Below are 15244 nucleotides of genomic sequence, written 5' to 3'. Positions count from 1 at the left end.
TACAATGATATTCGAATGTTGAGCCAACTTCACAGCTGTTAAGAAAACAATATATGTGATACATTTACACATGACATGAATTCTATGAATAATGTGAAAGAGAATCAATTTGATTTATTCCACGAAGCGGTCATTTGATCGTTTGACCATTAGTATGGAGATTAGAAATCAAACAGGTAACATGCAGCAAAATATGCCAAGATGGTCAGTCGGCCAGTCGGACAGTCGATAAGTCGGTCAAAGAAAATTAATTAAAATTAAATATATTTCTACCACAATACGTGAGTGAAATTCAACTCGCAATGATCCAATCATTCAACGGTTAATAGCATACAATGGTACCACACGCATTTTTTAATTGGTTAAAACAGTAAACTTTGCCCGGGACTATGTTTTAAATCAATAAGTTTTGATTGGCTGAAACGTGAGGCGGTCAAAATGTAGTTCGGAATGGTTTTGTGATAATTATTTTTACTCAGATTTCTATCAATTTTCTGCTTTGAAGATAATACATTTCTCAACTATTAGTCATAACTTGTAACAGATTATATATCTCCACATATTTCGGAAATAGTCTATTTTATGTACAGTGACAGGCTTTCCACAATGGGTATCGATAGTAATCATCGCCGCGGCCGCTATCCTATACACTTCCATTGTAAGTACTCCTGTATTATTTACTTATTTTATTGTTTTATTGCTGAGAATTTCACAATCTTGTGATCGATTTGAAATATCATTTTTTATATTAGGAATATTCGCGAGGGATTTAATTTCCAAGGCCAATAAAGTGCTCAATGGTGCACATTGTGTACTGTACGGCTGTTAAATATTGCAAATATTTCGCGGTTTTCCTTTGCTGACCTGCGTAAGAGGTCAATTTCGGTAAAAACTTTAAGACATTTCTTTGTATATATTTATATCCGTTGGTTATATTAATTTGAAGTGTTTAATGGCCGTGGACATCACCAACTATACAGTAAATTGATCTCTCTTTAGGGCGGACTGAAGGCGGTAATATGGACAGACGTATTCCAAGCTGTAGTGATGTATACAGGAATGGCTGCCATACTTATAAAGGTAACACCCTCTGTTTGTTGTGTATACTGTACAGAATAGTAATATTGTCTGTCCCCAGGTACTGTCTGTATGGTGGCATATTTTTGCGATCGAGTTACCAACTTACGACTTAAAGATGTCGATATATTTCTGAGAAGATGTCGACATAATGAAAAATATGTCGATGTCGACATCTTAAAACCGGAAGTTACAGTCCTGAATCTGCATCACTTGTGCGCTTCACTGGCACCATACCATGTACCCTCGGCGTTGCGACTTTCTACTTAGGCCTAAGGTCTACTTCAGGAGACACCAGCGAACCGTCATTTGTATACAAACCTCGTTTTCGGGTTTAGAATGGCGACAATAGTTAATCATAGATCGATTTTTAACTGACATGTCGATGACACATACATGTATGTTTGTTCTTTTGAAAACCAATATTTTCAAAGTATGACCTCGCAATCCATATTTTCGACCTTTTGTAAAAAAAAAAAAAAAAGAAAGAAAAAGAAAATGCGATTTACCCCAATAACGAGCCCTAGAAGGACGAAACAGCTGTATAATGCAGTTTAAATTATTTTTTTCTCCACTTTATCTAGCTCTAACTATGTGAACATCTTTGTTTTCATTTTGAGGATGTGATTTAACAAGAATTGAGTTAGAATTACGACTTCGTTGATATGTCGGTATTCTGTGTCATTCCTGTCCATAACAACACATACATTATATGCAGGGCTCTATAGATGCAGGCGGTGTCAAGGAGACATGGAGGATAGCCAATGAGAACGGAAGAATCAACCTATTCAAGTAAGCATACATACATAGTGATAATGGTGTCTTATAAACTTTAGGCCCTATACTCCTCAACCTCTTTGGTATCGTAACATAACGGACGTAAAACAGCTATTGTACAGGTTGTTGTACAGGCTGTTGTACAGGTACAGCTATTGTACATGTGTTGTACAGGTTGTTGTACAGGTACAGCTATTGTACAGCTATTGTACAGGTTGTTGTACAGGTACAGCTAGTGTACAGGTTGTTGTACAGGTACAGCTAGTGTACAGGTTGTTGTACAGTTACAGCTATTGTACAGGTTGTTGTACAGGTTGTTGTACAGGTACAGCTAGTGTACAGGTTGTTGTACAGGTACAGCTAGTGTACAGGTTGTTGTACAGTTACAGCTATTGTACAGGTTGTTGTACAGGTGTTGTACAGGTACAGCTAGTGTACAGGTTGTTGTACAGGTACAGCTAGTGTACAGGTTGTTGTACAGGTACAGCTATTGTACAGGTTGTTGTACAGGTATAGCTATTGTACAGCTAGTGTACAGGTTGTTGTACAGTTACAGCTATTGTACAGGTTGTTGTACAGGTGTTGTACAGGTACAGCTAGTGTACAGGTTGTTGTACAGGTACAGCTAGTGTACAGGTTGTTGTACAGGTACAGCTATTGTACAGGTTGTTGTACAGGTATAGCTATTGTACAGGTGTTGTACAGGTTGTTGTACAGGTACAGCTATTGTACAGGTTGTTGTACAGGTTGTTGTACAGGTACAGCTAGTGTACATGTTGTTGTACAGGTTGTTGTACAGGTACAGCTAGTGAACAGGTTGTTGTACAGGTTGTTGTACAGGTATAGCTATTGTACAGGTTGTTGTACAGGTTGTTGTACAGGTATAGCTATTGTACAGGTTGTTGTACAGGTACAGCTATTGTACAGGTGTTGTACAGGTTGTTGTACAGGTACAGATATTGTACAGGTTGTTGTACAGGTATAGCTATTGTATAGGTTGTTGTACAGGTACAGCTAGTGTACAGGTTGTTGTACAGGTACAGCTAGTGTACAGGTTGTTGTACAGGTACAGCTATTGTACAGGTTGTTGTACAGGTACAGCTAGTGTACAGGTTGTTGTACAGGTGTTGTACAGGTTGTTGTAAAGGTACAGCTATTGTACAGGTGTTGTACAGGTGTTGTACAGGTTGTTGTACAGGTGTTGTACAGGTGTTGTACAGGTTGTTGTACAGCTAGTGTACAGGTTGTTGTACAGGTGTTGTACAGGTTGTTGTACAGGTACAGCTATTTTACAGGTGTTGTACAGGTTGTTGTACAGGTACAGCTATTGTACAGGTGTTGTACAGGTACAGCTATTGTACAGGTGTTGTACAGGCTGTTGTACAGGTACAGCTATTTTACAGGTGTTGTACAGGTTGTTGTACAGGTACAGCTAGTGTACAGATGTTGTACAGGTACAGCTATTGTACAGGTTGTTGTACAGGTACAGCTATTGTACAGCTAGTGTACAGGTTGTTGTACATGTACAGCTATTGTACAGGTTGTTGTATAGGTACAGCTATTGTACAGGTTGTTGTACAGGTTTTTGTACAGGTTGTTGTGCAGGTTGTTGTATAGGTTCAACTATTGTACATTTTCATGTTTAAATACAGCTTTTTTCAGGTTGTTATACATGTACAGCATTTGTTCGGGTTGATCGTAAGCTACATTGCCATTGTCGATATACATTATCATCGCCTTCGATGAGAAACGTCACTACATAACAGAATGTCACGTGATCGCTCGGAGCTAGTCAACTTTCAGTGTACAGGTTGTGAAAGTCACTAGAACGTCACTAAAGCTACAAATATACAGACAAGCACGTGACATTGATGTCCATAATGCGTTTTCCAGGTCCTATTTAGTACAGGAACGAAGTAAAGAAGAACACGTGCACTGTTTTACATACACACATTGATGCATTTTAGAAACACATGTTTTGTGCAATTTCTGGACCCCATCCAAGGTCTACATTTCTATTTACTGTGAATATTTGGTTTTAGATTCATAAAAAATGTGAATTTTAAGCAAATTATGAATTAGTGTACATGAATGTTTCAATCGAATTACCAACAAGTCCATGTCCTGTCACCTGAAGTCATACCCAAACTGCTTGTGACTCGTGACAGGACCTAGCAAAACGAATCAGTTGCATTATGTCCCTAACACCACTGACGAGTCCTAGAAGGACTAAACAGTTGTACAATGTCCCTAACACCACTGACGAGTCCTAGAAGGACGAAACAGTTGTACAATGTCCCTAACACCACTGACGAGTCCTAGAAGGACGAAACAGTTGTACAATGTCCCTAACACCACTGACGAGTCCTAGAAGGACGAAACAGTTGTACAATGTCCCTAACACCACTGACGAGTCCTAGAAGGACGAACCATTTGTATTATGTCCCTAACACCACTGACGAGTCCTAGAAGGACGAAACAGTTGCATGATGTCCATAACACCACTGACGAGTCCTAGAAGGACGAAACAGTTGTACAATGTCCCTAACACCACTGACGAGTCCTAGAAGGACGAAACAGTTGCATGATGTCCATAACACCACTGACGAGTCCTAGAAGGACGAAACAGTTGTACAATGTCCCTAACACCACTGACGAGTCCTAGAAGGACGAAACAGTTGTACAATGTCCCTAACACCACTGACGAGTCCTAGAAGGACGAAACAGCTGTATGATGTCTCTAACACCACTGACGAGTCCTAGAAGGACGAAACAGCTGTATGATGTCCCTGACACCACTGACGAGTCCTTGAAGGACGAAACAGTTGTACAATGTCCCTAACACCACTGACGAGTCCTAGAAGGACGAAACATTTGTATTATGTCCCTAACACCACTCACGAGTCCTAGAAGGACGAAACAGTTGCATGATGTCCCTAAACTCACTGAAGAGTCCAAGAAGGATGGTACAGCTGTATGATGTCCCTTAAACCACTGACGGGTCCTAGCAGGACGAAACAGTTGTATGATACAGTTTTTAACTATTTTCTAGGTCTATCGTATCGAGCTTCCTGTTTTGTATTGAAAGTTGATAATATTTGTGTGCCTTTTGTAAATCCATTTCACCGGTTTCGAGTTCAAATGGTGACCAGAATGTGTCAGAGGAGATACATGTATTCATTTATATGTGACCATAACTTCTATAATTTCTGACCATTGTAGTTTTGACCCAGACCCGACGGTTCGCCACACCTTTTGGAATTTATTGGTTGGAACTCTCATTCGAGGCTTCGGTTTCATGTTCAACCAATCGACTATCCAGCGAATCAGTGCCACAGCAACCGTTAAGGACGCCAAAAAGTTAGCAGTTTATTGTAATATCGGTTATCAAAACACGTCACGTTCAGATACCGAAGCCTCGCTGTATAAGTAACATGATTTTGGTTGTGTACTTTAGAAGAAATAAATTAATCAGGAACGCCAAGATTGCATATCGAAATCTCGTTAAGTAACATAATTTTGGTTTTGTACATGAAGAGAAAATAAGATCAAAAGAAAATAATAAAATGAAATAATAGTTAAGAGAGCAACAAATGGGAAAAAAACTAATAAATTTATCCGGGTTAATTGTTTATCAACGTAAAGTATAGAGATATGAAAATATACAACAGTCTCTGTCTGTTTTCAATCGATTAAAATTATTTTTGGCGGAATGTAGCAACTTGAACAGTATTAAAATCAATATCCTTTGTATATGGACGGGATCATTTTTTTTTTAACTCGAGCTGGTTAAATGTTATAAATATCAAATTTACTTCTTTCGCTAAAATATACGGAAGCTTGAGAGTAAAACATTTAAAATCGAATTATGAATAGATAGATAAACGTACGTTCAAATTATTTAAATTACTCCTGTTGTCAATCTTAAGAAAAATCGAGAGTTAAGAATTCAAAATTCAAAAACTGAATAAATGAATATGCGCTATAAAATACTGAATGCTGGTGGTTCTATTGTCATCACCCGGTTCTCATATTGAGAACGTAACATTTATAGATATCGTCGATGGAGCAGGAGACGCTTTACCTTCCGGAACGCGCTCTCTTATTCTCTTTATAGTTTTTTTTTCCCATTTAACTCCAGGTAGATCTATGTTTTGATATTTTGTTACTTCTTTATCGCTCATGAGTTTTGAGATTATGAAATTTTATTTACCTGCCAATATTTTTACTCTTTTAAATTCAACATATTATTCTATCCATATATGAAAATTGCCCATATTTAAACTGATCTAAAATATTTGTTTTCATGAAAGGATGTTGTTTATCACCGCCCCGGCGTTCACGATAACACTCACCTGTGCGGCTATAGAAGGCATAGTAGTATATGCCTACTACCATACTAGAGGCTGTGACCCTCTTAAGTCAAAACAGATCTCCAATCCTAACCAGGTAAGTATATCTCAGTCTTATTAAATCTTAACCTTTAATGTAGATACAGAAGGTAAGACATACTTTCAAATGTAAACTTTATTAAACAAGTTATATCAACTTATATCAATCACGCTATTGGTGAAAGCCAGAGTACCCGGGGAAAACCCACGTGGCCTGACACGTGACTTTATACCCTTTCACGTCTGATCGGGGAATTGAACTCCGGACCAGAAGGTAACAGGCAAGTGTATTACCACTGCTCCACCCGATCACACGTATACATACTGTTTCTCCAAACCAGAATAGAAAAGAATTTTTAACAAAAGTTAAAAAGTCCATCGTCATTCCCGACAGATTACGGGTAAGTCAGAATCTGGTTACATCACATCTCCGGGGCCTGGCCAGGGAATTTTCTATTCTAGACAGAATATTTAACTGTGATATCTGTTTAAAGGGTAACCAAGTCCCCCTACAGGCCTCCCAATTCATATAAACTTTTTCCCCAAACAAGTCTTTATCTCTGACCACTATCTCAGTAAGGACCAAAGATCGGACATCTCTACGAATTAAAGAATTATCAGAATTACCATGGTAACGTAGAAACGCCATTAATCTAGAAAATTATTCGTGAAACCTCGGGGTTGATCGTGGAGTTCGCTCGGACATTTCCCTTGATTCTCATGCAGCAAACAATGGGGCAATATTCGAATTTTGTCCTCATTTATTTGAACATTAACAGGGAGTTTTTTTTTCTGATAACATTTCTGAAAGTTATTGTACATGAAAAAAGTATAATGGAGATATGTGTGAAATAAGTAGTGGAATAATTTAAGAGCATCACATAAACAATACATTGTAATTGTTATTATTATTGTTATTTATTTTTTTGTTACAGTTGATACCATTTATGGTAATGGACATCTTCCATTCACTCCCCGGCATGCCTGGACTCTTTATTGCTTCACTATTCAGCGCTTCACTCAGGTGCGCATGCGCGTGATTATGACACGTGATTCTGTACCAGACATATGATCTGAACAAACATGTTTCATTGCCATTGTATTTTAACATAGATAGAAATATTTCATCGTCATCATCATCGTCGTCGTCGTCGTCGTCATCGTCGTCGTGCTATACAACATTATACACATTGTATTTATAGATAATGATATTACCAGGTCATCTATCACATATCATTATGATACCAAAACAAGAGGCCCAGAGGGCCTGTATCGCTCACATGGATTTGATGAGATATGAAACAAGAATGATGATTAAGTATATTTGTCACTGGTATTGCTATGTCAATATATCATAGGCATTTTATATGGGTATGTGAGGTTTTTATGCCAAAAGTGCATTAATCCATGAAATGAAATTGACTTTTGGCGCAACCCCATGCTACCACACAAATGTGAGTGATATCCATTGTTAAGTTTCAGAAAAGAAGTTGTTTAAACCAATTGACCCCTTTTGTCCCCGCCCTCTGCACCCCGGGGGGTCAATTCCTTCCTTTATAAAATTTTGAATCCTTATCCAAACAGATGCTACAGAGAAGAAGTTGTTCAATATCCATTTAGCCAAATTGACCCCTTTTGCCCCCCCCCCCCCCCCCCACCCCACCCTGGTGGGGTCAACCCTAAAATTTGTACAATTTTGAATCCCCTTCCCATGACCATGCTACCATACAAATGTGAGTGATATCCATTGCTTAGTTTCAGAGAAGAAGTTGTTTATATCAATTTAACCAAAATTACCCCTTTTGGCCCCGTCTCTCAGCCCCAGGGGAGGTCGGCCCCACTATTTGAACAATTTTGAATCCTGACCCCCAAAGGGATGCTCACAGTCAAATATGAGCAATATCATTGCTCGGTTTCAGAGGAGAAGTTGTTCAAATCAATCTAGCCAAATTGACCCCTCTTGGCCCCGCCCTTCAGGCCCCTGTGTGGTCAGCCTCACCATTTGTACAATTTTGAATCCCCACCCCATAGTGATACTACCAGGCAAATATGAGCGATATCCATTGCTCAGTTTCAGAGAAGAAGTCGTTAATATCAATATAGCCTAATTGACCCCTCTTGGCCCCGCCCCTCAGGCCCCTGGGGGGCCAGTCCCATCATTTGTACAATTTTGAATCCTCACCCCATAGTGATGCTACCAGGCATATGTGAGCAATATCCATTGCTCGGTTTCAGAGAAGAAGTCGTTTATATCAATATAGCCCAATTGACCACATTTGGCCCCGCCCCTCAGGCCCCTGGGGGGTCAGCCCCATCATTTGTACAATTTTGAATCCCCACCTAATAGTGATGCTACCAGGCAAATATGAGCAATATCCATTGCTCGGTTTCAGAGAAGAAGTCGTTTATATCAATATAGCCCAATTGGCCACATTTGGCCCCGTCCCTCAAGCCCCTGGGGGGTCAGCCCCTTCATTTGTACAATTTTGAATCATCACCCCATAGTGAAGCTACCAGGCAAATATCAGCGATATCCATCACTCGATTTCAGAGAAGAAGTCGTTAATATTGATAGAGCCAAATTGACACCTTTTGGCTCCGCCCTGCAGACCCCTGGGGGTCAGCCCCACCATTTGTACGATTTTGAGTCCCCACCCCACAGGGATGCTTCTGACCAAATTTGGTCAAATTCTGATCACTGGTTATGAAGAAGAAGTAAATTGTTGACGGACGGACGACGGACGCCATGGTATGGCATAAGCTCACCTTGGTCCTTCGGACCAGGTGAGCTAAAAATAGTAAAATATAGGAGTAAAATCGTTGTCTTCTGTTTGTTCAGTACTCTGTCGTCCGGACTCAGCAGTATGTCGGCTCTTCTCTACACTGACATTATTAAACCTCATACAAAGCCGATGTCTCAATTCAAAGCCACCGTCATCGCAAAGTTAGCAGGTAGGTCAAAGGTCATAATCACAGCGAGACTCTAGGTCATAGCCATCCTCAAATCGAGGCTGTCGAAAATGTCCCAGTCCAGCTTTATCATAGACTGTCAGATATGCCGCATGTCAAGGTCACCATCACGGGGAGACTGTCACTTATGCCTCAGGTCAAGGTCATTCCACATGTGACAGGGCTTCAGTTTTATTACAGGTCAATGTGTTTACCAAACTGAGGCTGTCCTGTATATATATGGTCAAGTATATCACTACGTTAAATATAGATGACACTTTTAAAAATTACATTATTCTGATAGTCTCAAGCGATAAATGGAAATTCTTCTTTTTTTCCCAAATTTGATGAAAAAAGTCTTTATTTGAATTAAGTTAAACTGAACCGACAAATGATGACGGTATGATATGTATCTACCTGTTAGGAAGTATAGGTAAACTTGACAAAATACTTGTACTTTATTTTAATGAAATCGATACATAAATATCATTATGAAACAAATCAAATATGGGTTGATATACTTCTAGTACCTATGAAAATACATTGTATTGTAATTCACAAAACATAATTTCATTAACAAAACAAAAAAAAAGATGTGTCTTAAAATATACAGTATGACACAGGGAAAAATGGACGTCCATGATGATGTTGGAATAGATAACTGTCTCTTTTTTATTTCCAGTGGTTTTCTTCGGCGCTCTGGCAGTGTGCGTGGCCTTTCTGATATCCTATGTGGGCGGTAACTTAGTCCAGGTGATATACCCTAGGGTTGTTAATTTCACGGGACATTAGTCCAGGTGATATACCCTAGGGTTGTTAATTTCACGGGACATTAGTCCAGGTGATATACCCTAGAGTTGTTAAATTTCACGGGTCATTAGTACAGGTGATATACCCTAGGGTTGTTAATTTCACGGGACATTAGTCCAGGTGATATACCCTAGAGTTGTTAAATTTCACGGGTCATTAGTACAGGTGATATACCCTAGGGTTGTTAAATTTCACGGGACATTAGTACAGGTGATATACCCTAGGGTTGTTGAATTTCACGGGTCATTAGTACAGGTGATATACCCTAGGGTTGTTAATTTCACGGGACATTAGTCCAGGTGATATACCCTAGGGTTGTTAATTTCACGGGACATTAGTCCAGGTGATATACCCTAGAGTTGTTAAATTTCACGGGACATTAGTACAGGTGATATACCCTAGGGTTGTTAAATTTCACGGGACATTAGTACAGGTGATATACCCTAGGGTTGTTAATTTCACGGGACATTAGTCCAGGTGATATACCCTAGAGTTGTTAAATTTCACGGGTCATTAGTACAGGTGATATACCCTAGGGTTGTTAATTTCACGGGACATTAGTCCAGGTGATATACCCTAGAGTTGTTAAATTTCACGGGTCATTAGTACAGGTGATATACCCTAGGGTTGTTAAATTTCACGGGACATTAGTACAGGTGATATACCCTAGGGTTGTTGAATTTCACGGGTCATTAGTACAGGTGATATACCCTAGGGTTGTTAATTTCACGGGACATTAGTCCAGGTGATATACCCTAGGGTTGTTAATTTCACGGGACATTAGTCCAGGTGATATACCCTAGAGTTGTTAAATTTCACGGGTCATTAGTACAGGTGATATACCCTAGGGTTGTTAATTTCACGGGACATTAGTCCAGGTGATATACCCTAGAGTTGTTAAATTTCACGGGTCATTAGTACAGGTGATATACCCTAGGGTTGTTAAATTTCACGGGACATTAGTACAGGTGATATACCCTAGGGTTGTTGAATTTCACGGGACATTAGTCCAGGTGATATACCCTAGGGTTGTTAATTTCACGGGACATTAGTCCAGGTGATATACCCTAGGGTTGTTAATTTCACGGGACTTTAGTACAGGTGATATACCCTAGGGTTGTTAAATTTCACGGGACATTAGTACAGGTGATATACCCTAGGGTTGTTGAATTTCACGGGACATTAGTCCAGGTGATATACCCTAGGGTTGTTAATTTCACGGGACATTAGTCCAGGTGATATACCCTAGGGTTGTTAATTTCACGGGACTTTAGTACAGGTGATATACCCTAGGGTTGTTAAATTTCACGGGACATTAGTACAGGTGATATACCCTAGGGTTGTTAAATTTCACGGGACATTAGTACAGGTGATATACCCTAGGGTTGTTGAATTTCACGGGACATTAGTCCAGGTGATATACCCTAGGGTTGTTAATTTCACGGGACATTAGTCCAGGTGATATACCCTAGGGTTGTTAATTTCACGGGACTTTAGTACAGGTGATATACCCTAGGGTTGTTAAATTTCACGGGACATTAGTACAGGTGATATACCCTAGGGTTGTTGAATTTCACGGGACATTAGTACAGGTGATATACCCTAGGGTTGTTAAATTTCACGGGACATTAGTACAGGTGATATACCCTAGGGTTGTTGAATTTCACGGGACATTAGTCCAGGTGATATACCCTAGGGTTGTTAATTTCACGGGACATTAGTCCAGGTGATATACCCTAGGGTTGTTAATTTCACGGGACTTTAGTACAGGTGATATACCCTAGGGTTGTTAAATTTCACGGGACATTAGTACAGGTGATATACCCTAGGGTTGTTGAATTTCACGGGACATTAGTCCAGGTGATATACCCTAGGGTTGTTAATTTCACGGGACATTAGTCCAGGTGATTTACCCTAGGGTTGTTAAATTTCACGGGACATTAGTACAGGTGATATACCCTAGGGTTGTTAAATTTCACGGGACATTATTCGACACCACTGCCTAACAAACATACTGCAGTAAACACTTCGAACCATTTATGTATATAAATATATTTTCGCTTCGCATTTATTTTCGCTATATCTATAACGAGCGAAAATAAATCTCCTACGAATAGTACCAAACTACAGTAAAGAGAAGATGATATCTTACTATTTCTACACAACTTAGACTCACAGAAACTACTGAATGTCTGTCTCATTGCCTGTCATACTGATCTGATAAACATGCATTTCGGGAGAAATATTGTCACGAGATTTTCAGTGTTCTTCAATATATGGTGATCTCCCTGACCTGTTAATACGCCATTGAATTAGTTCGATTTGTTATATCGAACTATCAAATATTTTAAAACAAAAACTTTCTTTTGGTGAACATGTGTTATACTGTAATGATTGGTCCATTTATCCGCCCCCCATAAAAAAGAAAGGCGGAAAGACACATCGACAAGCGTTTCATGATTTCTGCAAAATAATTATTATTAAGCCCCCCCCCCCCCCCCCCCCCCCCCCCCCCCCCCCCCCAAACAACCGTTGAAGTAAACTCCAGTATGTAAAAACTGGGGTGACGAAGAGTTCCCATTCCAGTCTTATACCCCAGAATGCCTCTTGTTTCTGTGTTTACCATGTTGTTTATCAGATATCCGAACTTTTTTTTAACATTGCATGTATTCTTTTACTATTTTTCATTTCTTCAACCTTTTGCTTAGATCACAGGTACCCTGCTCGCGGCTTTCTCTGGTCCGCTGGCTGGCCTCTTTCTTCTGGGTTGCTTCGTGCCGTTCGCAAATGCCAAGGTTAGTTCATTTGAAAGTTTTAGTTATTAGACGTTACCAAGGCTATTCAATCGGCTTAGGGGATACAGAGGGGAAAAGGGTCCAGGGTGCCATCGCCCGGGCGGTTTAACCAACCAACCCAAACCCCCACCCCCTTCCCCCCACCCCCATCCCTTTCGAAAATCCTGTATCCGCGCCTGTATTGTGCAATCCCATCTATAGGGTTTTCTAAAGCCGATATGAAAACGTGTTCTTGGTCGCATTATTTGCCGATTGGCAGGCTAGGGCCGGAACAATATACTGTTAACACATAATGCATGGACGCCTTGTAAACATTATTCAGTACACAATGTATTCTCTTGGTATTCATTTCGCGCTGTATTAAGTGGCGCCAAAATAATTACCAACAAAGTATATTTCATTTTAAAACTATAAACTGTTTGTATAATGCGTTATAGGGTGCAATACTTTCGGCCTTACTTTCAATCGGGCTGACAGCATGGATAGCGGCCGGTCAGTTTCTAACCAAAGTGTCCAGGAGATGGAAGAAACTCCCATCAGCCCCTATCGATCAATGCTTCGTCAACGTCAATGGCACGCTTGACGTGTTCTCAAACTATACAACATCACCGACGGCTTATGACGCCACCTGGTCCTACGATGTTACCACTTCCGGTGGAATATCCGAAATACCACCAGCGTACGTATCTCGAACAGAAATAATTATTAAAGATAATGATATAATTTCAATTTCGGTTTTTTTTTTTTTTTTTAAATTTGCACATATTAACTGACACATAATTTATAACACTGAGCACTGACTAACATATATTTGTCACCGAAGTTCGTCATTCGGAACACCTTATTTGTCCTTATTATACTACCTTCCATCAAGTGACCGCAGCAAATCGGCCGGGCACGTGAGCGATTCGTATCGTTTGTATTATCTCATACAATAAATGTATTGACATTTATGAAAAAGTCCTCGGTGACTTGAGTCTCTCTAGTACATAATCTGATAAAGGCTCAAACCAAACTCCGTACAATGATGTAGGTCCTTGCACGGTATTCTTGATATTTTCGTGTCATGTATTTCTGAGACATTGAAGTTACTAAAATCAATTTGATGCCCTCGCCCAACAACATTTGAGATTTTTAATATATCTTTCCTTTCTCTCCTGAATGCTCTTTCTATCTGCCACGTTTTTCTTTTTTCTTAATACGCGACATCATGTGGATGAATTAGAAAAGTTTGCCATTGTCAAAGTCAGCTTTTGTTAGTTCGATTTCCGGGTTTAATTTCGCCTTTACAGTAACACGATTCCGTATTTTTCAGCGAAGGCATTGCAAAGTTGTACACGATTTCCTACATGTGGTTGGGTGTGATCGGTATTCTGACTGTCATCATATTCGGAGCTATCTTCAGTTTAATGACAGGTAGGTAACCAGTCTACAGGAACCTCGTCAACCTTTAAGGTACGTCCTCACCCTTTAAGATACGTCATCACCCTTTAAGGTACGTCATCACCCTTTAAGATACGTCATCACCCTTTAAGGTACGTCATCACCCTTTAAGATACGTCATCACCCTTTAAGGTACGTCATCACCCTTTAAGGTACGTCATCACCCTTTAAGGTACGTCATCACCCTTTAAGGTACGTCATCACCCTTTAAGATACGTCATCACCCTTTAAGGTACGTCATCACCCTTTAAGGTACGTCATCACCCTTTAAGATACGTCATCACCCTTTAAGGTACGTCATCACCCTTTAAGATACGTCATCACCCTTTAAGGTACGTCATCACCCTTTAAGTTACGTCATCACCCTTTAAGGTACGTCATCACCCTTTAAGGTACGTCATCACCCTTTAAGTTACGTCATCACCCTTTAAGGTACGTCATCGCCCTTTAAGGTACGTCATCACCCTTTATGTACGTCATCACCCTTTAAGGTACGTCATCACCCTTTAAGGTACGTCATCGCCCTTTAAGGTACGTCATCACCCTTTATGTACGTCATCACCCTTTAAGGTACGTCATCGCCCTTTAAGGTACGTCATCACCCTTTAAGGTACGTCATCACCCTTTAAGTTACGTCATCACCCTTTATGTACGTCATCACCCTTTAAGGTACGTCATCACCCTTTAAAGTACGTCATCACCCTTTAAGTTACGTCATCACCCTTTAAGGTACGTCATCACCCTTTAAGGTACGTCATCACCCTTTAAGGTACGTCATCACCCTTTAAGTTACGTCATCACCCTTTAAGGTACGTCATCACCCTTTAAGGTACGTCATCACCCTTTAAGGTACGTCATCACCCTTTAAGGTACGTCATCACCCTTTAAGGTACGTCATCACCCTTTAAAGTACGTCATCACCCTTTAAGTTACGTCATCACCCTTTAAGGTACGTCATCACCCTTTAAGGTACGTCATCACCCTTTAAGGTACGTCATCACC

The 15244-nt window shown here is 40.0% G+C and overlaps 1 protein-coding gene across 1 annotated transcript in view; it reads left to right on the top strand.

Annotated features, from left to right (window-relative positions):
* The window catches only part of LOC117341863, a 38995-nt gene that overhangs the window by 22477 nt on the left and 1274 nt on the right, over positions 1–15244 (top strand). The window contains exons 18-28 of the mRNA XM_033903722.1: positions 591–658; positions 1000–1080; positions 1796–1869; positions 5077–5214; positions 6168–6303; positions 7181–7269; positions 9085–9197; positions 9877–9947; positions 12713–12799; positions 13237–13478; positions 14115–14215. Of these exons, the coding sequence (XP_033759613.1) occupies positions 591–658; positions 1000–1080; positions 1796–1869; positions 5077–5214; positions 6168–6303; positions 7181–7269; positions 9085–9197; positions 9877–9947; positions 12713–12799; positions 13237–13478; positions 14115–14215 (1200 nt within the window). The remainder of the gene's footprint in view (positions 1–590; positions 659–999; positions 1081–1795; positions 1870–5076; positions 5215–6167; positions 6304–7180; positions 7270–9084; positions 9198–9876; positions 9948–12712; positions 12800–13236; positions 13479–14114; positions 14216–15244) is intronic.

This window comes from Pecten maximus, chromosome 14 (genome assembly GCF_902652985.1).
Source record: "Pecten maximus chromosome 14, xPecMax1.1, whole genome shotgun sequence".
Taxonomy (NCBI): Eukaryota; Metazoa; Mollusca; class Bivalvia; order Pectinida; family Pectinidae; genus Pecten; species Pecten maximus.
The sequence above is the reverse complement of the archived record's forward strand: the minus strand, read 5'-3'. Positions and strand labels throughout refer to the sequence as shown.